Genomic DNA, 23,684 nt, shown 5'->3' with positions numbered 1-23,684 from the left:
ACAGGTAATAAACCCATCTTTGTTCCTCTTCTTGCCTTTGATAATGTTACTGGGGCTCACAGATCCCTCCGAAGTGTTGCTCTTCCTTAAAAATAAGTCCATTAAAAATTAAAACCACTTTCCTATATAATAAAATTTACTCCCTGCAATTATGCAGAGGAAGCAGTTATCGGCCTTCTGTAGATTTTAATTAAAAGTTACAATAGGAAGGAAATAACAACGGCCATAAAATAACAGCAGCCTCTCCCCTACCGATGATTTATTGGTGCCTCTGTGGCTCAGGTGCCTCTCCAAGCGATGCCCGATGCTGGTGAGAGGTGCTGGGGCCAGCAGGCTCCAGAGCAGTGCAGGGAGTCCCTCTTTTCCTCCTGCAGCTGTGGGGGAGTTCCTGCACCCATGGGTGCCCAAATGGGTGCTGAGCTCAGCTCTGACCCATTTGTGCTCTTGTTTCTGCACCCCAGTTAGAGAATGGGGGTGTCCTGCCCACGGTGCCCGGTGCCAGGGGTGGGGTTAGGGTGAGGTTTAGGTTTAGGGTGAGGGTTAACACTGCCCTGCTGATGTGGCTGTGCAGATCCTGGGGTGCAAAAGTCCAGCTCTGTGGGGCTGGGGGGGCACAGCTTCTGCCCATTCAATCCCTCAGGGCACGGGGGTCCCAGCTGAGTTCATCCAGCATCTCCGAGTCCTTCCCTGAGATGTGTGTTGTGGCAGAGTGGGGCTGTGGGAGCTGCATCTGCCTGGCCCAGATATTTTGCAGAGCTCACAGAGAGACCATCAAAGGCGGCTCACACTAAAAATAGCAGGTGCCCAGGCTGGCACAGGGGCTGCTGGTGGGAACGTGGCTCCTCCGTCACCTGCAAACATCTGCTGATGTGGGAAGAGCTGCAGCAGTGCAAAACCTTATTCCATGTCTACAACAGCTCCTCCAGAACGCAAACCTTTGCTTTTGAGGACACCTCTGAATTCAAACATGGGTGTTTGTGGGGTCAGTGCCCCTCGCCCACGCTGGCTGTGGGGTTGAACTTCCCATCTGGCCATAGCTGGGTCACTGCTAATTGAGCTGATGAGAAACAGGTGAGAGCCAAACGCTGGGGCTGGTGCAGCTGCAGTCCCCTCACGTCAGCTTTTTGCTCTCCTGGCTCTGGAGCTGCTGTGGTGTCACATCCCACACCCCACAGCCAGGTCAGCAGCGTGTCTTGGCAATCAAGGTGAATTGAGGCACCTGGAGCCCAGCTGGGCCCCTGCAGCCAGGCTGGGCTGGGGAGCAGTGCTGCCCTGAGCAGGCTGCAGGCAGGGGCACTGCAGCCTGCTCAGCTCCCCGTGGGCTGGTGCTGCCCCGTGCTGTCGTTCCTTTAACCAGTTACGGCCGTCAAGTGTTCCACTTCTGGTCTCCTCATTGCCTTCCCTGGATCCTGGCTGTGAAGGTGCTAAACCCCCCCTGATCTGGCTCTGAAGCGTTTATGAAATCTTTATGGCCTTTTGAAAAGATTTTAATTCCCTGACAGCGCCGCTTTCACTGGGAAAAAAAAAATAAATTATGACTCAATGAGCAATTACAGCTCAACAGCTGCTGAACGGCCACGGCAGCTGCCGGAGCAGCTTGGCACGGCTCAGCGCGGTGGCCGAGGAGCCAGAGCCTTCCTGGGAAGTGGTGCTGGGCCTGACCACCCCACATTCACCTTCCTTGGCTGGCTCAGCCCCTGAGCACAGCCCCTCCTCTGCCCTCTGTCTCCCACGGCCTCTGTACCCAGCAGCTGAGCTCTGCCTGGCGCTGGCCGAGGAAGGAGAGAGCTCCAACTGCACCTGGAGAGATGGGCACTGCAGCCAGCTGGTGCTGTGGGACCCCTGTGGGTGTTGCAGGAAGGAATCCTCCTTCCCTGGGGTCCTGTGGTGATGTTTCCCCCCTCTCAGCCCCCTAAATTATCAGGCTAGCCCACAGGTCCGAGGCTGTGAGGGGAGGAATATCAGGAGATGGCAAAGATTTCCAAAAGAGGCTCTTACTCCTGAAATACTTGGTTCAGCTCTCTTTATTCTGTGATGTCCATAGGGACAGCAGGGCAAAAGAGAACGAACAGGAAATGTCAGGGGTCTGTATAGAATTTGGACAGGGTGGGCTTCCCTGGCTCTCCGCCAACCCTGTCAGGGCAGGAAGGAGGGGTCCAGGGTTATCCTGATCAGAGTCACAGGGTCCTGGGAAAGGGGGCACAGAGTGCCCATGAGCTCACTGTAACACTGTGGTTCCACATTTGGGATTGGCAATGTCTCGAAGCATCACGTCTGGGACAGCTTGTCACACCTACCCATCGCCTGTCCCACTGGAGAGGTGCCACCACAGTGTCCCTGGGCAGTGCCAGCACCTCCCTGTGTGGGGGCATGTCAGAGCTGCCAAAGGATGCAGAGCATTGGTCTAATTGTAAAACTCCCTGTTTGCTGGAAGCAGAGCTGCTGAGCTCCAGAGGCATGAAGAAAGAGGAAGTGTTGCTCTGACAGTGCCCATTCCTTCCTGGCAGTGCCCATTCCCTCCCAGTTCCCTCCCTCCTGGCAGCACCCCATCCTGTTTCCTCAGAGGCTCATTTCTGCTGCTTCAAGTGCACAAAATTGCTGCACAGAATTGAGAACTGGGTCGGGAGAAATTTTGTGAGCAACTACAGTGTGATGGAGGGGCTGGATGTGCTGTGCCTTCTGCTGCTCTGTCCCACGGCACTTCAGGGGGCTGCAGCTGGAGATGACCTTCTCTTTGTTTCGAGTTTTGTCTTCGGCTTTGGAGATATCTGCAGCAAACCAAAATGTTTGAGGGTGACCGTGGTCTTGGCACAAACAGTGTCTTAGGGATGAAGGGCTGCCCTTGGAAGAGGGAAGCCAGAGTTCGCATGGAGGGGAAGGAATGCATCCACACTCCCCAGTGCTGGAATGCTGGGAGCTGTGGGTCAGCCCTCACCTCATCCCTGCACTTCTTGATCCCCACACCTGGCAGGGGAGTACAGTCCCTTTCCTGCATTTTGCTGGAGGCAGGAGGAGGCTGAAAGGCTTAAAGTAAATGAAAAATGTGTGGAGAAGCCCCAGCCCTGCCTCTGCTCCTTGGAGAAGAAGGCTACACCATCATCATCAAGCTCCTGACAGCCAAGGTACAGTAAAGTTTGAGATCCATTAGAGTGCCTGTAATTATTTATAGGGAGGGAAAAAAAAAACCCATCCTACATTGTGAAAATCAGATGGCACAGCAAACAAATGCACTGAGCTTTGGCAAAAGGGCTCTGAAAAGCCAAAGTGATTTATGGTGAGCCAGGACAAGGCTCAGTGGTGCCACACTGCTGCTCCTGGGGACCTGAATCTGACAGCAGCGGGGCAAGGGACTTCTGGTGTGGACAGGTAGGATCTGCTGCTCCTGGGCCACCTGCTTGTGTTGCAGGATCTCCAGACCCAGAAGTAGCTCAAACTGGGACTCCCCGCTCCTGGCTTCTCCCTCCCTGGCAGCTGGTGGCCCTGGAGCCTCCTGCAGGTGTGGGCACCTGTGGGCTCGGAGGGGTTTGGAGCAGCACGTGCTCTGCCCCACTTCTGCAGCCTCCAGCCTCTGCCAGCGGCAGCTCGGGGCCGATCACACCTCTGCCTCTTGGCACCAATTCCGTGTTTTAGTGGAGGCAAAGCAGTGAGCAGGCAATTGCTCTGGCAGACAGGAGTCCCTGGGTACCTGCTCCAGAGGAGAGCTCTCGGCCAGAGCACTTCCCTCCCAGCTGGGCTCCAAAGTTCAATTAGCAGTTTTGGGAAGTGCTTTGAGATCCTCTGCAAAGTGTCCTGGCGGAGGGCAAAATGTGATTATATAACGTGTCTAGACAGCGTATTCCTTGGGGCGGGCAGCAGGATGCTTTTATATCTCCTCTCCTGTGTCAGCACTGTGTGGCCCTGCTGAAAGGTTCTGGGAGCTGCTAAAATATTAACAATGATGACAGCGACAGGCCAGCTCAGACTTTTGCACTTAAAATTGTTGATCTTAGCACAAGGCTAAGCATGGCAGCAGAGGCGCCTTTGCCCGGCGGCACCGTGCGCTCCCGCTGCGCTGACTGAGGAGCAAACAGCATCTCCGGGCAGGCCCCCTCCCTCCATCCCGCCCTCGGTTCCTCTTCAGCCTCTCGGAGGTTCTGCCCGAGGTTCTGTCCCTCCCTGCTGGGCCAGGGTCGGAGAAGGGGTTCTGCCATCCGCAAAGAGCTGCAGCCCCCGGCGATGCCACCTCCGTGGGGAGCCGGGCTGTCTGCTGCCGCTCAGGGTGCGGGACTGGAGACCCTCGTCCTGAGACCTGACCCGCCATTCTCCGGGGCGCTGGTCGCACACGGCATCTCAGTACCCTGAAATTCAGGTGCCCTCCCCACAGCCCCGCGGTGTCACCTCCCTTTGCGCTCCTAGCCGCGCACCTTACCGACCCCCAAAGCCCCTGGGAAGAGCCTGGGGAGTTGCCCTGTGTTCCCCCAGTCCCAGCCCGGGGCAGCCGTGAGCGAGAGCGGGGAGGATGCCCCCGAGCCCCTGCGCCGCTGCGGGATGCAGCTGCGGGATGCAGCACCGGGATGCGCCGCCGCCGTTCCCCCTCCCACTCCGTGCGGGAGCGCGGCGCCGAGGGGGGGTTGGACCGCGGCGGCGCGCGAGCTGCCTTCATCCCCCCCCTTCCTCCTCCTCCTCCTCTTCCTCCTTCTCCTTCTCCTCCTCCTCCCCGAGCGCGCTCGCACGGCCGGGAGCGAGAAGCCGCCGGGAGGATGCTGCAGACGGCGGCGGAGCCGGGCGGCTGGGCAGGTAGGGCGGGCGGGGGCGGCCGGGCTGCCGGTACCGGCGGCCGCGGGGCCGGGCTGCGGACACGGGGAGTTGCAGGCTAAGGAAAGTTGCGGGAGGGGGGAGATGCGCTGGAAGGGCCCCGGGATTCGGGATCGGGGCCGGATGATCGCCCGGGGCAGGCGCCGCTCCCCGCGCTCCATCCCGGCGGCGCCGGGCAGCGGGGCAGGGGCGGCGGGGATGGCGGAACCCCGGCCCCGCTGACCACCCGGAGGGGTCAGGCTCGGAGGGAAACTTCTTGAGCGGAACTTTACCGAGGCCCCGGCGCGGCCCCGCTCCGGCGCGGGGCTGGGGTTCCCACGCCGAGCGGGACCCGCCGGTGCCGGTAACCCCGGCTCGTCCCCGCCGGGTGCGCGCACCGTGGGGTGCAGGCGTGGGTCCCCCACGGGTGTGTGCGGGTCTGGGGTCTGCGGCAGCACCTGGGCGTGAGCGGCGCTGGCCCGGGTATGGGGCTCTGAGCAGCCCTAGCCCGGCTGTGGGGTGAGCAATGTTAGCCCGGGTGTGGGGTGAGCGGTGTTAGCCCGGCTGTGGGGTGAGCGGCGCTGGCCCGGGTGTGGGGCTGAGTGGCGCTGGTTCAGGTGTGGGGTGAGCGGTGTTAGCCCGGGTGTGGGGTGAACAGTGCTGGCCCGGGTTTGGGGTGAGCAGTGCTGGCCCGGGTGTGGGGTGAGCGGCACTGGTTCAGGTGTGGGGTGAGCGGTGTTAGCCCGGGTGTGGGGTGAGCAATGTTGGCCCGGGTGTGGGGTGAGCGGTGTTAGCTCAGGTTTGGGGTGAGCGGTGTTAGCCCGGGTTTGGGGTGCGCAGTGTTAGCCCGGGTGTGGGTGAGCGGCACTGGCCCGGGTGTGGGGTGAGCGGTGTTAGCCCGGGTGTGGGGTGAGCGGTGTTAGCCCGGGTTTGCAGTGCCCGGCCCTGGCCCGGTTTTGCGGTGCCCGGCCCTGGCCCGGGTTTGGGGTGCCCGGCCCTGGCCCGGTTTTGCGGTGCGCGGCCCTGGCCCGGGTTTGGGGTGCCCGGCCCTGGCCCGGTTTTGCGGTGCCCGGCCCTGGCCCGGGTTTGCGGTGCCCGGCCCTGGCCCGGGTTTGCGGTGCGCGGCGTGGCCCCGGTGCGCGGCCCAGGCGGGGCAGGGGGCGGTGGAGCGGTGCTCGGCCCCGCCGGGCCCGGCTGTGCCGCTGCCGTGCCCAGCGCACCCTGCGTGTGCCCCGGCTCCTCGCAGAGCTCCCGGAGCTGCAGCGTCCGTGCCGGGACCGGGACTCGAGGAGCTGAGCTGGGAACGCAGCCGAGGCTCTGGCGGCCTCCACGGGACTCTTGGCTCGGAGGGAAAGGACCTTCAGAGAGCTGCACAAAAGCGCTTTCTGCTGCCTGTGGCTCCGGGTGGGAGCAGCGGGATCCCCTGCTCCAGGCATGTGGAGGCAGAAGCAGATTGACCTGGTTCTCCCCTGGCCATTACCAACAGACTTTGTTGTTAGCTTGGAGCAGCAGCGAGTTATGGTGGAAGCTTTTAGGGAGTTTGCATCGGGGTGGGCAGGGCTGGGGCTTGCTCTGCCCCAGAGCAAACCCCACGGATCCCGGCACAGGGACGTGCCTGTGCCCGCCCCTGGCAGCGCCGTGGCAGGGCGGTGAGTGCCGATCCTGCGGGATGGGCGTGTGGGAAAACAACATCTTGGCACAAGAGGCTGCGATTTGTTTTCGGAGCAAGATTTGAAAGTGCTGCTTAAATAGAAGAGATGATTCTCTGTGGAGGTGAGCAGTCTAGAGCCTGGAATTGCACTCCTGGAGGCTGTTAGGGGCTTCCAGGTTCATTCACAAGTGTGCAGGGATCAGCTCACTGGCATATTGCTGCTAAAGCTGCCCCTGCAAGGACTGGATGTGTCTGTGGGTCCCACAAAGTATGGCAGCACCTTTTCCCCGCAGGGACGAATTTTGGGTGGAAATGTGAGGCAGGAGCTGGCCCTGCCCTGCTCAGTGCTGTGCGCACATTGGCTTCATCCCCTGGTTACCTGGGACCTCTGAGTTGGGAGTGGAGATGTTTGTGAGCTGCTGTGTCTGCATGTGGGGCACGGTGCCTGAAAACAGCACCAATGGGCAGTGTTACTGTGTGTGACAGCCTGTGGATAAATGAGCCTCTGTCCCGGCTGCCAGCCTGGCTGGGAGTTTCTTCAGCCACCACCATCCAAATCCACCACCACTGCCTTTTTTTCCGTGACTGCAGGTGTTTTCCAGTGGAGCATCCAGCCCAGAGGCTTTGCTGAGTGATGTTTGTCACTTGGGTGGAAGGGCTCCGTGGGGATGGAGGAGCCGTGTTGGTCCCTTGGTAGCTGCCAGTGTGATTCTCTGCCATATGCAGAGTTCAGGGCAGGGTGCTTGTTCTTTAATCTGCCACATGCGTTGGAAAAAAAGGCTGGTGTGACCCTGGATGTGGCTCCGGCTGTGAGCCCAGAGCCAGGCTCTGCGTTAGCAGGGCTGTGGCATCATGCCAGGCTGTGACTTCTGCTGCGAGTCTCGTACACGAGCATCCCTGAGCTGGCATCCCTGAGCTCCCGTCCCTGAGCTGGCATCCCTGAGCTCCCACTCCTGAGCTGGCATCCCTGAGCTCGAATCCCTGAGCTCCCACTCCTGAGCTGGCATCCCTGCGCTGGCATCCCTGAGCTCCCGTCCCTGAGCTGGCATCCCTGAGCTGGCACCCCTGAGCTCCCACCCCTGAGCTGCCATCATGCTTGGCCGGGGCTCCAGAGTGGCTGCTCTCGCTTCCCAAGTGCTGCTTAAGTCTGACAGAGCAGCAGGCTCTGTATGGAGAGATCAGGAGGCTGCTGTAACAGTCCCAAGAGTAAGAAATATTTCTGGGGGCTTGTGGCTCGCTGGCCTCAGGGCTTGGACTTCAGTGCTGGACTGTGGAGGACTGCATGTCCTGGCCGTGGTAGGTGAGGGCTGGGGTCTGGCTGCTCAGGTGAGGAGGCACCATCCTGCTGGAGGTGCACTGCCAGTGGGCTCAGAGCAGCCATCCCATCCCATCCCATCCCATCCCATCCCATCCCATCCCATCCCATCCCATCCCATCCCATCCCATCCCATCCCATCCCATCCCATCCCATCCCATCCCATCCCATCCCATCCCATCCCATCCCATCCCATCCCATCGCATCCCATCCCATCCCATCCCATCCCATCCCATCCCATCCCATCCCATCCCATCCCATCCCATCCCATCCCATCCCATCCCATCCCATCCCATTCTCTGCACTGCTGATGGGGGCTGATGTTCTGCCTGGCGTTCCCAGCTGTCCCAGGACAAGGCTCCTGTCCAAGTGCCCGTGGGGACGTGGGCAGGGACAAAGACAGAGCTGCCCCCGCTGGTTCTGCCAGCGCTGCCTGCTGCTCATGCCATGGGCTGCAGGAATGTGCAGAGCCTGGAGCGATGCTGTGGCCCCACAGAGCGGCACCAGGAGCTCACCTGGCTGTGCCCATCCACAGCCTTTCCAACCCAAAAATACTCCTTGAGCATTGCCCCAGCATCCTCAGACATCGGCTCCTAGAGGAACCCTGCTCTCTGGGCTCTTGTTTGTTATATTTCTGGGGATCTTCCTCTTGTTTGGCTTTTCTCTAACGTTTCTGGGGAGGTCGATGGATTTCTACGAGTGCACAGCACAGGTTTGCTATTGACTGAACAAGGACCTTTGCACAGATGTTCCCAATGCAGCACTGGATATGTCAGTCACATCTCTTTACACTGCTGAATTTCCAGGGCTAAAAGCAAACCTGCTGTGGAAGCACCGGACAGTCTCCAAAACGTGCCAGACTTACACATTAAAAGGGCAAAAATTCCCTTTCCAAGCCCTGCAGCACTTTCAAGTGCCTCTCCTCAGCTCAGTCGGACCAGAGTTTGAGTGTTCCAAAGCCAGAGCCCCCAGTTCTGCAGCTCCTTAATCATTTCTAGGGATGATAAAAATGCAAAAATGTGCTTCCAAAGCAGAATAATGAAGCCCATGAGGGTCTATTTGTCAATTTAGCAACGATATTGTGATGTACAAAGGCTGTTTCTTAGTATGATGTTCTGAGATTGCCTCCAAAATAGCACCATAATTTCTGTGTCAGAAAGCCCCTGTCAGGAATTATGTCTGTGCTCTCAAGGAAACCCAGGCTGCAGCTGCAGCATAACAACGGCTCCATTTCTCTTAGAAATACAACAATTTACTTGCCAGTCATCAAAGGGAACCTGCAGATTTAGGAGCCATGAGCCACTCTGCGAGCACGGGATGCCCCAGCTCCCGTGGGAGTCTCGCTGGTGCTCCCCTGGTGCAGGTGTTGGTCTTCCAGAGGCATCAGGGTGCCCGTGTGCCCAGCCTGGCTGCACCCTGGCCGTGGCACAGGGCTGGCACAGGTACACCAGGCTGGGGGGAGCTTTGCTCTGCATGTCTGTGGGGCAGAGTGGGTGTTTCCCAAGCGCTCCTGACTTCACAGGGGCTGAAGGCACAGAGAATCCCTCGCTGTCAGAGGGCCCTTTATGGTGATTTTTTTATAAACCCCACCACTTTTCCCCTGCAATGTAAACAGCCTTTTCCCCAGGATGAATCCTGGGCAGGGTGCCAGGGAGAGGGGCTGGTGGTGGGCTTGGGGCGGGGGGCCCTAGAGGGGTGGGCTCAGGAGGAGTCCTGGTCACAGGGGAGGGTTCTGGGGGAGCCTGGCTCTGCTGAGGGCTCCCAGCCCTTGGCACCAAACTGATCTGTGCTGCTTTGAAATGGGAACGTTCCTGAGTCGTGATTTTCCCTGGCCTAATTATGGAAAATTTTTAATTAGTTGATAAGAAAGATCACTGGGAAATTGCAAAGGAAACATTTTGAGGTGAAGCCCTAATCTGTGCCTGCGTCTGCTTGGAGTCAGGAGCTGCTCCAGCTGCTGGCCCCTGGGCTCAGGGTGCTGAGGGGACTGGGCATCCCTGCTGCTTCCTTTGGTGAGGTTCTGGATTCCTCTGGCCAACAGGTTTGATCCTGGCAGCGCTGTGCCAGCTCTGCTCTCTCCTCTCCCTTGTGCTCGCCAGGCAGGGAATGAGCTGGGGCCTCTGTTGGGCATCAGGCTGATGCCACTCTGTCTCCAGTTTGAGTGCTTCTCCTCCTGATCTGGCCACTGGCTCTTGCTCTGCATCAGGGGGATGAAGGAACTGTTGAATGTAGGGTGGGTTTTGCCTCTGTAGGATCCCAGGGGGTTCTCATCTTCCTATCACCTCCCAGTTCTCTGAGAACTCTGCTGCCTTGCAACTGGGAGAATCCTGCAGCCACTGCCCTGGGGACATCTTTGGTCACATCTTTGTAAAACCACATGGCAAAGAGCTAAGAGCTTTTTGGAGGATATTTTTCCCTTTATCTGAAGCAGGAGAGATGTGGAACCAATGACTTGCCTCTTGCCAGTTGCCACTTGGCTCTTGCTGGTGCCACTGTGATGCTGCCCTGCATGTCCCTGCCACGACCAGGACCAACGTGGCAGAGATGCCAATGGCCACCACTGCTGGTGACTGGAAGCCAGGAGAGCAGGACCCTAGCCTCCTGGTTTTTGTTGATGTGGGTAATTTCTGGCACATTTTTGGGGGCTTGGGGTTTTTTTTTCCAAACTTTGCCTGTTACTGTGTGTGATTTGCTGCCCTTGGCCTCCTCGGCCCGGGGGATGTGGCGTGGCCGCTGTTTGTCTTGGTTCTCTGCGTTGGTTGGAAGGGCTGAAGGCACAGAGCCGGTCTGTGCGCTGGGCTGGAGGCTCTTCTGAGGAGCCTGAAACGCTGAAAAAAACCCATAAAAATCCCAAACAAGGGGAGCTTGTTATGGAGCCAGCAGGAGACTGGGAGTGGCACAGAGCGGCTGCGGAGGGGAGAGCTGGGGTGGGGCAGCGGCTCCCCGGGGCAGGTTCCTGCACCCCAGAGCCCTCCCGCCCTGCGCCGCGTGTGCTCCGTCTCACGCAAGGCCAGAGCCTATAAATATCCCAACTCCAAATTTTCAAGAAGTATTAGGAACTCTCCAGGCTTATTTTTGAGGGCTGTTACGAAAGGGCTTTAGCGGATTAAAGCTCTCCCAGATTAATCTGTGCTCAGCAAGGCGGAGGGTGCAGGAAGGGCAGTGCCAGCACTGTGATGCAGGGGGTTCACCCCGACTCCTGGGCTCCCCACTCCCCATATTTCCAGTCCCCCACTTCTCCCAAACTCCACTGAGCCCCCCCAGACCTGGCCATCATCTGTAGTGCTGCAGGTTTGCACAGGTCAATGTCAAATTTATGTGCCCTCTGGTTTCCAGAGGAGGTAATTAGCCAACAGGTGCAATAACAATTTAATTAGTGTGTCAAATAAGCGAGCCAGTTGTGGTGCAGAGCATGCTGTGCCTTTGGAGGAGTCTTCCAAGGGCTGGGGATATGCCAGATGGGAAAATAGCAATTCCCTTGTCCAGGCTGGGGTCTGTCCATCCTGGGTCTGTGCAGGGGCTCACTCCTGGCCAGGAGCTGCTGCAGAGCTCAGGGAGGGACCTTGGACTGGCACTGCAGGGCTCACACCTGTGCCAGAATCTCGCCTTCCTGGCCAGATGTGGAGGGAGATGATGACTTTTGCCAGAATCTTGGGACAGGATGGGCACTGAGTGATGCTGACTTTGGCAGAGGAGGAACCAAAGGGGTTCAGAGACACCTGCCAGCCACCTGCACCTCCAATGCTGGCCTGCTACCAGCACTGCTGCGGTGCCAGTGCTGCTCCCACGGCCATGGGGTTCTGACCCAGGGATGTGCCAAGGTGGGTCCTGGTGGCAGAAAACCATCTCCAGCACCTGCTGGCTCTTGGCATCTGCTTGGTGCTGGGAAAGCTTTTTAGTTTGTCCTTGGGAGCACTTCTCCTAAGGACTTGGGCAGCCCTCTGGCAAGAACACGGTGGTGTGTGGCAGTGAGATGCTGGCAGGTGCCAGGATGCCCCTGAATGCCCCGGGGGCAGCTCCCCACTGCCCACCCAGCTTTTCCTTCTCCTGCCAGTGGTGGGAAGCCAACCCCTCTGCAGCCCCAGCTGAGGGACCGCTGGCTGTGGAGTGACAGAAGATGCAGGATGCAGGATCCCTGGAGGGTCAGGGTGGTGTGATGCTGTGGTCCCAGGCAAGGTCCCTACGAGGTGTGTCACCCATGGGGAGAGGCACTGCTCGGTGGTGGATTCCCTGCTCTATCACTGATAAACAGCTGCCCCTTTGACAGGAATCCTGTTTTGGCTGTGGGTGGAGCAAAGTGTGGCTGGTCCCGGGGCCTCATGCAGATGGAGCATGGGTCTGTTGGAAGGTGGTCTCAGGTCTTGAGGTGTCGAAGACCACCCTAGATTGGGGGTGGCTCCGTGTGGTGGAAAAGTCTCTCTTCCAACCCATGCTTCCAAAGAAAACTCAGCAGTCTCTGTTGTTTGGTCTCAAGGCAGTTTATTGCAAGTTATCTAAAAGATTTTCTTCTTGAAGATGCTGTGGTTTGCTCACAGCTCAGGCAGAGGCACACACACACCCTGACATCCTCTCTGACCCCGACTGCTTCTTCTCTCCCTGCCCAGGGCTGCTGCTGTCTTTTATATGGTACATTACGTGTGACATGGTTACAGTTTTCCCCAATGCCTATTACCTATATTAAATGGTGATTTTCTATCTTTTATATGGTACATTACGTGTTACATGGTTACAGTTTTTCCCCAATGCCTATTACCTATATTAAATGGTGCTTTTCTACTCTAAACCAATCTGTGAGTGCCAACATCACCAAGAACATGGAGGTAAGGAAGAAGAAAGAGGAAGGACAGGACCAGCCAAAATCCCTCCATCTTAAAACCTCTGACCCCCATGTACAAAACCAAAACCCCCCTGTACAGGTGTTAAAACCCTACTGTACAGCACTTAAAAATTCTTCCCTCTACTTTGTGACTACTTCTACTATAATATCTAAACTTTTGTGACTTCTCGTTCTTCCTGCAAGGTTGGCAAATCATTCCATGGCTCAAACCCAAAATCACAGCTGTTTCCAGCTGCCTGCCAGGGTCTCAAATGCTTCTGACTGACCTGGGCCTGGAACCTCCAAAAATGTCTGAGGGACATTTGGAGTTCCAACATTGAGGGGCTGCAGGGGTTTGTGCATTGCCCTGCTGGGACAGCGACTCTGCCTCCAGCACAGGGATTCTCATGGCAGGCAGGGTCACAAAGACGCCTCTGTGGAAGATTTGGCCTCGCCCTGCCTGCCCTGGCTCCAGCAGAGCTTTGGTGGGTTAAATCAACAACAGAGAGCAGGAAACCCTGCAGAACCCAGAGGGCTCTCCCCCTCTCACCACCGAGCCCCATCCTGCTGTGGGATCAGGCACTGCCCCACTGTGCCCACTGCCAAGCTGAGTGCCAAAAATCCTGCCTTTCTTCACCTGCTGACAAGACGTTGGAAAAGGGAGAATTCTTTAAAACATAAAACAAATAAAATTAGGTCTTCTGGTAAGGGATTAAATGGGGGCCCTCAGCTGTATTTATAGAAGGTTCAAAAGTAAGTCTGTTCCCAGACTGAATAAATATTTTGCTCAGGCAAGCACGATCTTCAGTTCATCTGTCTTGCAAAGACTTGAGTGAGAGGGGAATTGATTTTCTCCAGCCTGAACAAGGCAAGCGCCTCTCAGACCCAGATAGAGAGTGAAGTCCCATTATCGGCTGAAATGGGGAAGCAGCTGGGAAATCATTAAAGAGAAAGCAAAGACAAAGCTGCTTTAGGGAGGTGACAATTTGCTGGGGCTGCCACCCCTGACACGGCTTTGGGGCTGCGTCACTCTGGCCCCATCAGAGAGTTTGGTGGCACTGGGTGACGATTTGGCAGCAGCAGCAGCAGCTGCCCGTGGAGACGGGAGCGGCTGGCACCTGGCACTGGTCGTGTGGCTGCACAGCTCCATGCCCGGGGGAACCTGTGAGTGGCTCAGCTCACCCCCTGGATGGAGGAGGATCCATCCAGGTGTGGTGGCAGTGCCAAGGATCATTGAGCTCATTCTCCACTCCTGCGTGGATCACCTGGAGGTGCGGACATGCCGACAGCCAGGTCAGCGCTGCCAGACACGGAGTCACCCAGGGCTGGATCTGCTCTCACATTTGGGTTTCTGCACTCAAACGCCTGCCGTGCTGTGGCTGCCCTGTCTGCAAGGATGAGAGCAAATTGCTGGCACATCCCTGTCACTGTCCCCAGCCTGCAGGGTGCAGCCATTCTCATGGTCCTCAGGCTGGTGCAGGTGGTGCGGGCAGAGGTTCCTCTGGCAGTGATCACCCCAGTGCCAGGGTTACAGCACAATTCCAGCCCAAAGAGCTTCTTAATTCAGCACCTGGCGTTTGCAGACATCAGTTACAAGGCAAGAGCTCAGTGCTCTGCTCCTGATCAAGGCAGCTGCCAGGTCAGTGCCAGGGTGGTGTGAGCTGAGCTGCCAGGGCCAGCAGAGCCACCCAGCTCCCCGCAGCTGCAGCGCTCCCCTTGCCTTTTCCCAGGTCAGAAAGGAAACAATAAAAGGGAGAATGAAGAACAAGCCAAAGCCCATGGCAGTCTTTTCCAGCTTCTTCTCCCCATTTTCCATGGCAGAAATACATCAAACAGATGTTTGCCTGCAAGAATGTTCGCCTGCAAGAAGGTCCCCAGCCCCAGGTGGGTGTCTGGAGCTGGGACACCGTGAGGCAGCGGTGGCAGTGCCTGGCGAGAGTTTGCTGTGTGAGCTCTGTCTGCCCCGCACTAAAAAAGGCACAAAATGAGCAAAATGATGCGCTGAGTCACTAATCGTTCATCCGCTGCTTTAGTCACCAGTGCTCCCACACCGGGGACGTTTGCTGAGGGGGCACAAACTGAAGTGTCACCGCCTTAAAGGAATGTGGCCGAAAGCAGTGAAGAGCTCCTGCTTCACGCACAGCTTCTGACACCAGCCAGACCATTGGGCTCCATGGCCACAGGAGCTGCTCAATTAATGACAACTCCCTGATGAATGCACTGATTAATCGTGGCCGCGTGCTGCGGCGCTGGGGCCCGCTGTGTGCGGAGGTGGCGGTCGCGGAGCAGCTGCTGCCATGTCCCGTGACAGCCCGGGTCACTGTCCCGGCCTCTGTCCTCCTCCCACGGGCATCGCAGCTCCGTGGGTGCTGCTCCGTGGGTGCTGCTCCATGGGTGGCACCTCCTGCTCGGGGTTGTGGGGCTGAGCCGGGGGGCTCTGTGCCTCAGTTTCCCGTCTGCCAGTGCTCCCCAGTGCCCCCCACTCGACACCGGGCTGCTTTGGGCGTGTAAGCCGCCGTGCCGGAGCCAAGTGTGTGTGAAAGAGCCTGTCTCAGCGCAGGGAAGAGCCATAAAGGGCCTATTTATGGAGCTGGCTCCTCGCAGTGTTTTCAGACACAGCCCTCGCATGTTTTCATAACAGCAACGCCTCCAGCTCTCGCCAGCTCCAGCGCCGCTGAACCTCTCGCCGCTGTGCCCCGCACGCCCAGGGGAGCCCGGAGCCCTGGCAGTGGGCTGGCGACTGCGGGGCTTCCCCTTGGCATCCCGGCCCTGCTGCAGCCCCGAGGCAGCTCCTAGGGCCGTGCCTTGGCTGCCTCTCTTGTCCTGGCGGCGCCCTGGCACCGTGCCCACGCAGGGACATGCCTGGACCCTTGGCACGGATGGGCTCTGCGCAGACTTGTCAGCAGCCCCTTTGCCTGGGGTACCTCACCACCAGGTTTCCCGTTGCCTGGAATTTGCTGGCGGGCAGCACGGAGCGCAGCTGGAGGAGCAGCAGCTGCCAGGCTTCGCCCTGGGAATGCCCTAGGGACGGACCAGCCTCGCCCTGGCCGTGGCCCTGCGCTGCTCACTGCCCAAACGTGCAGCCGATGTGAGCCCGGCTCTGCTCTGCCCCTGTGCCAGGCGCTGGTGGCAGCGTGGCAGCGGCGGTGGCAGCGGTGGCAGTGGCATGCACGGGTGGGAGGCAGGCGAGCAGAGAGGGAGCAGGAGACAGGACACAGGTACTTTTTCATGAGTCCATTCTGGAATTCCTTTCGAACAGGAATGCTGACCCACCCGAGCTGCTTAAATAACGTCAGTGGCGCTGCCCAAATAAATACTCAGCTGCCACCTGCCCTGCCAGGCAGCCCTCGCTGCCCTCCGGGAGCAGAGCTTTCCCAGTCTAATGGCACACACGCTGCTCTGCTGACACCGGGGACCTCCAGCACAGCACAGGATCCTCACACTGCAGCAGCTGGGTTCCACAGCTTCATCCCAGTGCTGCAGGAGCAAGGCACTGAGTCCTGGGGCTGGCAGGAGCCGGCAGCTGGGAGAGGAGAGGAGGAACCAAACCGTGGCCAGAGGAGGGAATGAATCCAGGCCGTGCTTGTCACTGAACTGATTAAACCCGAGCTCTGAGACTCTTCTTCTGTCCTCTAGCCAGTGAGCAGTGTATAACTTCATTACTCCACATTCAGGAGACACTGAGGGATGTGGGCAATTCATTATCATCTGTCCCATTTCATTTCCCGGCCTGTCAGCTCTGGCATCCTGGTGTTCACAGGCAAGTCAGGGTTTGTTTCAAGGTGTGAACTGAGGCTGAAGGGCAGTGCTCCTGCAGCACGGTTCTGGACAGGACCCTTGATGTTCCCCCCCTCGCACAACCCCCTGAATATCAGACTAGCCCAGAGGTCCGAGGCTGCGAGGGGAGTAATATCAGGAGATGGCAAAGATTTCCAAAAGAGGCTCTTTACCTGAAATACATTGGTTCAGCTCTCTTTATTCTGTGGTATCCATGTGGAGAGCGGGGCAAAAGAGGACGAACAGGAAATGTCAGGGGTCTGTATAGACTTTGGACAGGGTGGGCTTCCCTGGCTCTCCACCAACCCCATTGGGGCAGGAAGGAGGGGTCTGGGGATATCTTGATCAGAGTCACAGGGTCCCGGGGAAGGGGAAACAGAATGCCCATGAGCTTACTGTAACAGACCCTTGCACCCCCATCACTCTTGGGGACCCCCCAGCAGCACCTCGGGAGGCTCAGGGATTTTGTGCCACCCCTGGGTGTGGCACCACCATCACCAAGCTCAAGGCTTTAGGGGCTTGACTTCAGAGCTGCCCCTGTCAGCAGGGACCTCAGGTGCTGGGGGTGCAGCGTCATTCTGGGGACCCCCAACCCTCAGCTGACGGGAATGCAGAAGCGAGGGATGGTTTTAACCTGGTTTCTGATGCCTCTCTTCCCGATACTCCGGTGCCATTGTCCAATATCAGACAGATCCTTCCTGCTGTGCCCCCTGGGGACACCAGGGAGCTCCTCCCCAGCCCCAGGGCAGCAGCAGTGGGTCCTGCTTGCCTCAGATCCTGGTGACTAATTGCTCTGCAAAGAGCATTTCTCACAAGTTTCTTTCATAAGAAATGATAACAAGGCTTTGATTTAGCTCTTCTTTTCCTTTCTTCCTGTCTTTTTTTCTCCCTTCCTACCCCAAATGCAGAAGCCCCTTTGATCGTGTGGGTTCAGGCTCCATAACAAGCATCTCTGTTTGTGTCGGGGAATTGTCAGTGTGGTAACATGACAGCACAGTCTCCTTGTCACCTCACACACAATGAATTATTCCTTCCACTCTTTCTTTGCACCATCTCTGGGATAAATTACTGCTCCCAGATGGGCTTGTCACCCAGCAAAGCATCCTTAGCCTCTGAGATGATCCCTGCCCGGCATGGAGTGCCGGCCACTGTGGCTCACCCAAGGCTGCAGCAAAACGTTGGAGTGGGGAATTGTCAGCCTAGCTTGAAAGCAAATTGCTTTGCCAATTTATTTTCTTTCTTGTGTATGAACATATTTTTCTTAAAGGGATGCTGTCACATTAAATATGGAGCTGCCAACTGCAGGCATTAAAAAATCATGGGTCGTCCCATTTTCTTTCCTCCCACTCGAAATTCTGAGAAAACAATAAATTCGGGGTTCTTTTTACTTGTCATTTGTCTTTCAGCTCGAAATGCTTTTGCAAACTTTGCCCAGCAGCTGGGAGGTTTGGGAGCTTCAGCACCATGGCAAGTGCCGTGGAACTGGGGCACATGGGGCTGGCAGGGGGGTGGCCCCAGCCACGTCGGGGTGTCCGGCTGTCCCCGGACTCATCTCCCCCAGGGCAGATCCAGAGCAGTGCTGGAGCTCAGGAGCCTCCCCTCCCACCACAGCAGATGGGACTGAGCCACTGCTGGTAAGGAAATCTTCCCCAGATCTGTCTGTCAAGGGTGTTCACTGTCAACAAGTTGCCTGGACACCGTGTCACTTTGTCACATCTCCTGTGACAGATGCAGGAAGTCCTTTTCAGCCTTTATGTTTCCAAGCGCTTTTTTTAGGGAAAGTAATTCAAGTAGTTTTGTTGCACTTCGACAAAGTGTGTTTCCATGCAGCCTTGCTGAGCTGGGGAAGGGAATCAGGCATTTGTCACACCGAACAACTTCATGGCAGTTTTTGGAATGTGTGTCTGATGGATCTGGGATGGGAGCATGTCTGACCTGGTATCAGGTATCAGAAATCTCTCATATATAAGAGATCTCATAGAAAACAAGTTCCAGATGGGTCTGGGTCAGTGCTTTCCCTTTTTTCTGCTGCAGCAAATCTCCCTCCCACAGCTGCAGATAGGGATAAGTCTCTTGCTACTCTTTAATTTCAAAGAAAAATCTCTTCCAAATCGGTACTGTACTGCAGCCTCACAGCTCAGCAGGGCTCAGCTGCCCCCCAGCCCCTCCACGTGGGCTCCAGAGCCTCCCCCAGCAGGGTGTTTGATAACATTGATTTTAATAAAGCTCTGGGCTTGTTTTGATGGATGGATCCAAAGCACTACATGGACTTAAACAGATCCCCTTGCAAATATCTCTATCTGATACCCCTGGCGTGACCGGACTGCAAATGTCACTTGCTTAGCACTATCAAATATTTAATTTGCGTTGTAATAGAGGAGCCTTTGAGAGCTCCAGCTTAAGCTGGAGGTCTCCTGTTAGCCAGCAACTCTCCACAAATTCATTTAAAAGCCAATTTCTGCCCTGAAAAGCTCCTGAAGCAGATGTGGGAGTGAGGAGAGCTGGGAGGGGAGACAGTGCCCACCTCTGCTGTGGGACCTGCTGGATCCCTGCTCATCACTGTAAGTGCTCGTGGTGGGTGGGGGAAGGGGATTGGCAATGCCATCCCATCCTGTTTGTGCCAATGTTGGTGGCGTTGTGTGTGCAGTGGCACCGCTGCTGACCCTGCTGTCGGTGCCTCCAGTGGGGGTGGCAGCTCCCCAGGAGATGGCCTGGATCCCATTCTGGATGCTGCACTTGTGGAAAATCATCTTTTCTGAGAACTTCCCTGTGGCAGCTTCAGCGAACAGCGAGGGCAGCACGAGGTGCTGCCAGGGCCCAGAGCCTCCCTGTGCATCTCCTGCTTCTCTGTGGTTTATTTCCCAAGAGAGCACAGTGGCTCTTTGAGACGTGGCTCTACCTTTGTGCTGACCACAAGAACCCTGCAGGATGCTGTGATCTTCTCAGGTTCTCCTGATCCAGCAGAGAGGCTGGGGGTGCATGGCCAGTGGGGGTGATGAATCGTGGAGCCTCAGTCCTTCCTCTCCCTACACACCTCCAGCCAGCCCCTGGCAGGGAATGTCTCACTCCCTGCCTCTGTTTGCTCTGCTGTTTCCCCTGCTGGATTGAGAGCAGGTGGCACTGCCAAGGTTTTGCTTCCTAGAGAGGACAGGCAAGTTCCCTGCCCCGCTGCAGAGCAGCAGCATTGTTCCCTCCGTGCTGTCTCCTTCAGCTGGGTTTCAGCTGTCCTGGCTGCCCGGGAGCAGGGCTGGGATCTGCTGATTCAGGGGACACGCAGCCCTGAATGCGGTGTGAATGATCTTGGTGTGCAAAGGAGAGGACAGGCGCAGTGGCACTGAGCTCCGTGTGATGCTCCCTGCCCTCCCGGGGGCTGCAAATGTCCCACTGCCCTTCAGCCTGTGGCAACGGGGCTGAGGGGAATCCTAAGAGCATCTGAGGGTAAGAACTGGGCATTTGGGGGTTCAGAGCTGAGGGCTGTGGGTGTTCTGAGCCCTGTGTGTGCCAGGAGCCAGCCTGCAGTCCAGAGCCCCTGAGGACAGCTCACAGTAATCCTTGCTCTGCCAACGGATGCTTTATGGACTGATCCTAAAATGTGCCTTGCTCCAGCATTAGCAGAGCATATGTCAGGGCTGGGGGCAGCTGCTTTGATGCAGTTATGAAATGCTGGAAGTGCTGCAGGCATGGCCAGCCCCTCCAAAACCTGCCTGGATCTGCTCAGCTCTCAGGCCAGGATGCCAAAGCATCTCCTGCTGCTATCGCAGGTCCCCCGGTGCCTCTCCACGTGCAGGACAGAGCCCCCCGTGCCCTTCCCATCCCTCCAGCAGCCTGGTGCCTCTTGACGAGGTTACACCGGGAGAGCCGCCCCATTGCCCATCTCCCCTGGCGCTGGGAGCTGCTGCCAGGTGCCCCCGCCTGCTCTTGGCTGAAGGTGGCCCCGCCGGTGCCACCGCTGCCAGCTGGCGCCCGCTGCCCCGCGTGACGCTCCGGCCTCTCCGGGAGCTTGCTGAGCCACAGGCACCACCTCGGACGTGCCCGGCGCTCGTCCGGAGGCTGCTGATGAGGGCTGATTTAGTGGCGATCGAACCGCATTTGAAGCGCTCCTTGAAACACGAGACAAGCGTCTGCAGCTCTCTCCGGGCACGGGCGCGGCTGCGGTGCCCCGGGGCCGTGGCACAAGGGCAGCAGCCGGCTCGGCTCGGCGGTGCCAAGGGCAGAGCCTTCACCAACACCAGGTAGGAGCCTCCTGTGCCAGCCTGGGGCACCAGGTGCTGCCCTGTAGAGGCGTTGATGTGTCCGGAGCCCAAAGGGGTGGGTGGGCTGGAGATTGCCTGTGCCAGTGGTGAGGGGTCTGTGAGGAGGCAGGGTGGTGGGGCTGCTGCTCCAGGGGTCTCGGGCTCCTTGGTGGCTCTGCAGATGGCACTGTCAGGGGCCCTGGTGCACACATGCGTGGCACGGGCAGGATCACAGAGCTGCTTAGTGGTGCCAGCCCTGAGGTGATGGGATGCAGCGATCTGAGTCGTGCTCCAGGTGTTGTGGAAGCTCTGGCTCTCCTCAGGGTCCTTGCAGGTGTGAGCAGGGACCTGAAACTGGTCCGTCCTTAGGGGGTTTGAGGGAATTTTGTGACAACTGCTGGTGGCCACTTTCATTCCAACTTTCTTTTACTTCTGCTGCTTTTATTTACTGTTGTGTGTACTCAGCTGGAGGCAAGGAAGGTGGACTCAGTAGAACGTAACCTAGTGAACTCAAACAAGATTTTTTTTTTTCCCTTCAGATTTCTTGCTCTCTTATCAAGTTCATGCACTTTCTGTATTGCTGAATGGAGAGATCTCCCAAATAGCTCTTGTCAGATCCCCTCAGCTCTGTGGCAAAGGCAGCTTGACCTGGGGCAGGTTCTGGTCCTGTGTGTTGGCTCTCTTGAATTGAGTCCAAATAAAAGTCCCATGGGACACAAAGTGGTGCTGATGGCAGGAGGGAGCACGAGGGTCCCTGCTGGGGTAGGACCCTGAGAAAACATCCCTGCACAGATGTTCAGGCTGCCCGTGCATGGAACCTCTGTCCAGGCTGGGATTTCAGCCCTCCCTGTGCCCAGGGTGGCCCTTATGGGTCTGCCTCCAGGTTATTCAGAGTACAGGAAACGTGGGCAAGGACCTGACCTGCACCAAACCTGCTCCCTCACCAGGATTTTGTAGCTTGGCCAGAACTCCACTGCCGTGTGGCTTTCCTGGGATGCTCTGGGGAGCTGTGGGGCACTGTGGGGTGCTGTAGGATACTGTGGGGTGCTGTGGGGTGCTGTGGGATGCTGTGAGATGCTGTGGGGTTCTGTGGGGTGCTGTAGGATACTGTGAGATGCTGTGGGGTGCTGTAGGATACTGTGGGGTGCTGTGGGGTGCTGTAGGATGCTGTGGAATGCTGTGGGGTTCTGTGGGGTTCTGTGGGGTGCTGTGGGGTGCTGTGGGGCACTGTGGGGCGCTGTGGGGTGCTGTGGGGTGCTATGGATGCTGTGGGGTGCTGTAGGATGCTGTGGGATACTGTGGGGTGCTGTGGGATGCTGTGGGATGCTGTGGGGCGCTGTGGGATGCTGTGGGATACTGTGGGGTGCTGTGGGGTGCTATGGGGCACTGTGGGATGCTGTGGGGTGCTGTGGGATGCTGTGGGGCGCTGTGGGATGTTGTGGGGTTCTGTGGGATACTGTGGGGTGCTGTGGGGTGCTGTGGGGTGCTGCTTCAGCACAGTGTGTGAGCATGGAGCCACTTGCAGGGACTGCAGCCTGTGCAAGAAGTTGTGGGGTTTGGAGTTTGCTTTTGCATTCAGGAGCTCAGTAAAGGATGGCCCAGTGTAGGTTTCCTTCAAAAAATCAGCAGCCAAGGAGCGTCCCCTGTGAGCCCTGGGCTCTGAGGGAAGGCAGGAGCAGGGTGTCCTGGGGTCCTGCAGGTGCCATGGGTGCTGATCAGCAAGGTCAGACCTGGGCAGTGGTGGGTGAGTGGCAGCTCATCTGCCCCATCCAGGAGAACCCTTGGGAAGACTACCCAAAAATTTGCAACTGCTTGTGATCCTCCTGCACGGAGGAGACAAAACCTCATTGGTGCCGGGGTGGTGGAGCTGGGATGTGGTGACCCCGTGCTCCGAGCTGGGTTTGTCTCAGAGCCCCTGAGCGTCACTCAACCCTCCCCTTGCCTTAGTTTCCCTCCTGTGAAAGGTAACAGCCCCTCATGCCTCAGCCAAAAGTTCCTCAACGCTTTGCTGAAGAGGTGGAATCTGCCCCAAAGCAGCCTCAGCCAGGGCACTGCCAGCCTGCACACGTGCCACGATCTGTCCCCATGTCCTGTCCCAGCCACCAGCCGCCCGGTCCGTGGCCCTGACACCTGAGAAGCAGAACGGGCGCAGAAGAAATTAAGTGAATGAGACAACAAGTGTGTGTGCAATTAGGACAGACCTTCAAACGCTGCCCCGGGAGCCGGGACAGGAGCTGCTGCCTAATCAGAGCAACAGCAGCGCCCGTTTTAAAGACGAGGGAGACTTTGGGGATACTTTGTCCACATAATGTTCCAATTTTAGCTCCGCGCCCTGGGATGTAATTGCATTAAAAATACCCGGGGAGGGGGAGGATGCCAAGGGCACCCGGCGACCTGCCCGGCTGGCGTGTCCCCACCGCGTGTCTCGCCGAGTCCCTGGGGCCCCGGCTCACATTCCTGCTGCTGATCGCCTCCCAGATCTGCTTTCCGGTCGCTCTGTTAATGGTTATCCTGGGAAAGGCCTCCAGCTCTGTTAGCACTAGTGGGAACCCCTCCCGCTGCTTTAGGGCTACTGATGGAGACGCTCCGGGGCGCAGGAAGGCGCAGGACGGGGCCGAGACCCGCTGGGGAGAGGGGCGCTCACCCGGTGGGTGGGCGAGTGGCAGCGCACCCCTCCCTGCGACGGGGACCCCCTTCTCCTTCTCCCCGTTGCCCCCCGTCTCTGATACTCCCCGTCCCCGCTGTCCCCGGTCCCCGCCGGTGCCCGCGCTCCGCCGTCCCCGCTCCCGCTCGGGCCCGGCGCGGAGCGGCGGCGCCACCGCGGGGCCGCGGCCGGGGCTGCAGCGAACCGAGCCCCCGCGGCTCCCCGGTGCGCCCGGGGACCGAGCCCTCGGAGCCCGCGGGGTGCCGAGCGCCGGGGCCGGCCCGACCAGCGGCGTTTGGACAGCCCGAGCCGAAACCCCGCTGCGGTCCCTGCTGCCCCCGGAGCGTGCGGGGACTGAGTCCCGCACCGAGCCCACGCAGCCCTGCCGAGGATGCCGGGGACATCCCTGCAGGGCACCCTTGGGTCCTGCCCGGCCACCCACAGACGCCCCGGCCCCTGCCTTGGCCCCTTGCCGT

General features: G+C 58.2%; 1 protein-coding gene across 8 annotated transcripts in view; it reads left to right on the top strand.

The window, feature by feature from the left end:
- Positions 1-4,621: 4,621 nt before the first annotated feature.
- Positions 4,622-23,684, top strand: part of ZNF385C (zinc finger protein 385C) — a 61,229-nt gene continuing 42,166 nt past the window's right edge. For 2 of the 8 annotated variants that reach the window (XM_021532883.4, XM_021532884.4), the window contains exon 1: positions 4,622-4,776. In XM_021532883.4, the coding sequence (XP_021388558.1) occupies positions 4,740-4,776 (37 nt within the window). In that variant the 5' untranslated portion in view covers positions 4,622-4,739. Of the gene's footprint in view, positions 4,777-6,523; positions 6,547-18,752; positions 18,894-19,746; positions 19,771-20,426; positions 20,565-23,684 lie in introns of those variants that run through there. The other 6 variants (XM_021532886.4, XM_085561909.1, XM_077788291.2 and 3 more) reach the window with 6 other exon arrangements.

The sequence above is a fragment of the Lonchura striata genome, chromosome 27 (assembly GCF_050655825.1).
Source record: "Lonchura striata isolate lonStrDom1 chromosome 27, ASM5065582v1, whole genome shotgun sequence".
Lineage (NCBI taxonomy): Eukaryota > Metazoa > Chordata > Aves > Passeriformes > Estrildidae > Lonchura > Lonchura striata.
The sequence above is the reverse complement of the archived record's forward strand: the minus strand, read 5'-3'. Positions and strand labels throughout refer to the sequence as shown.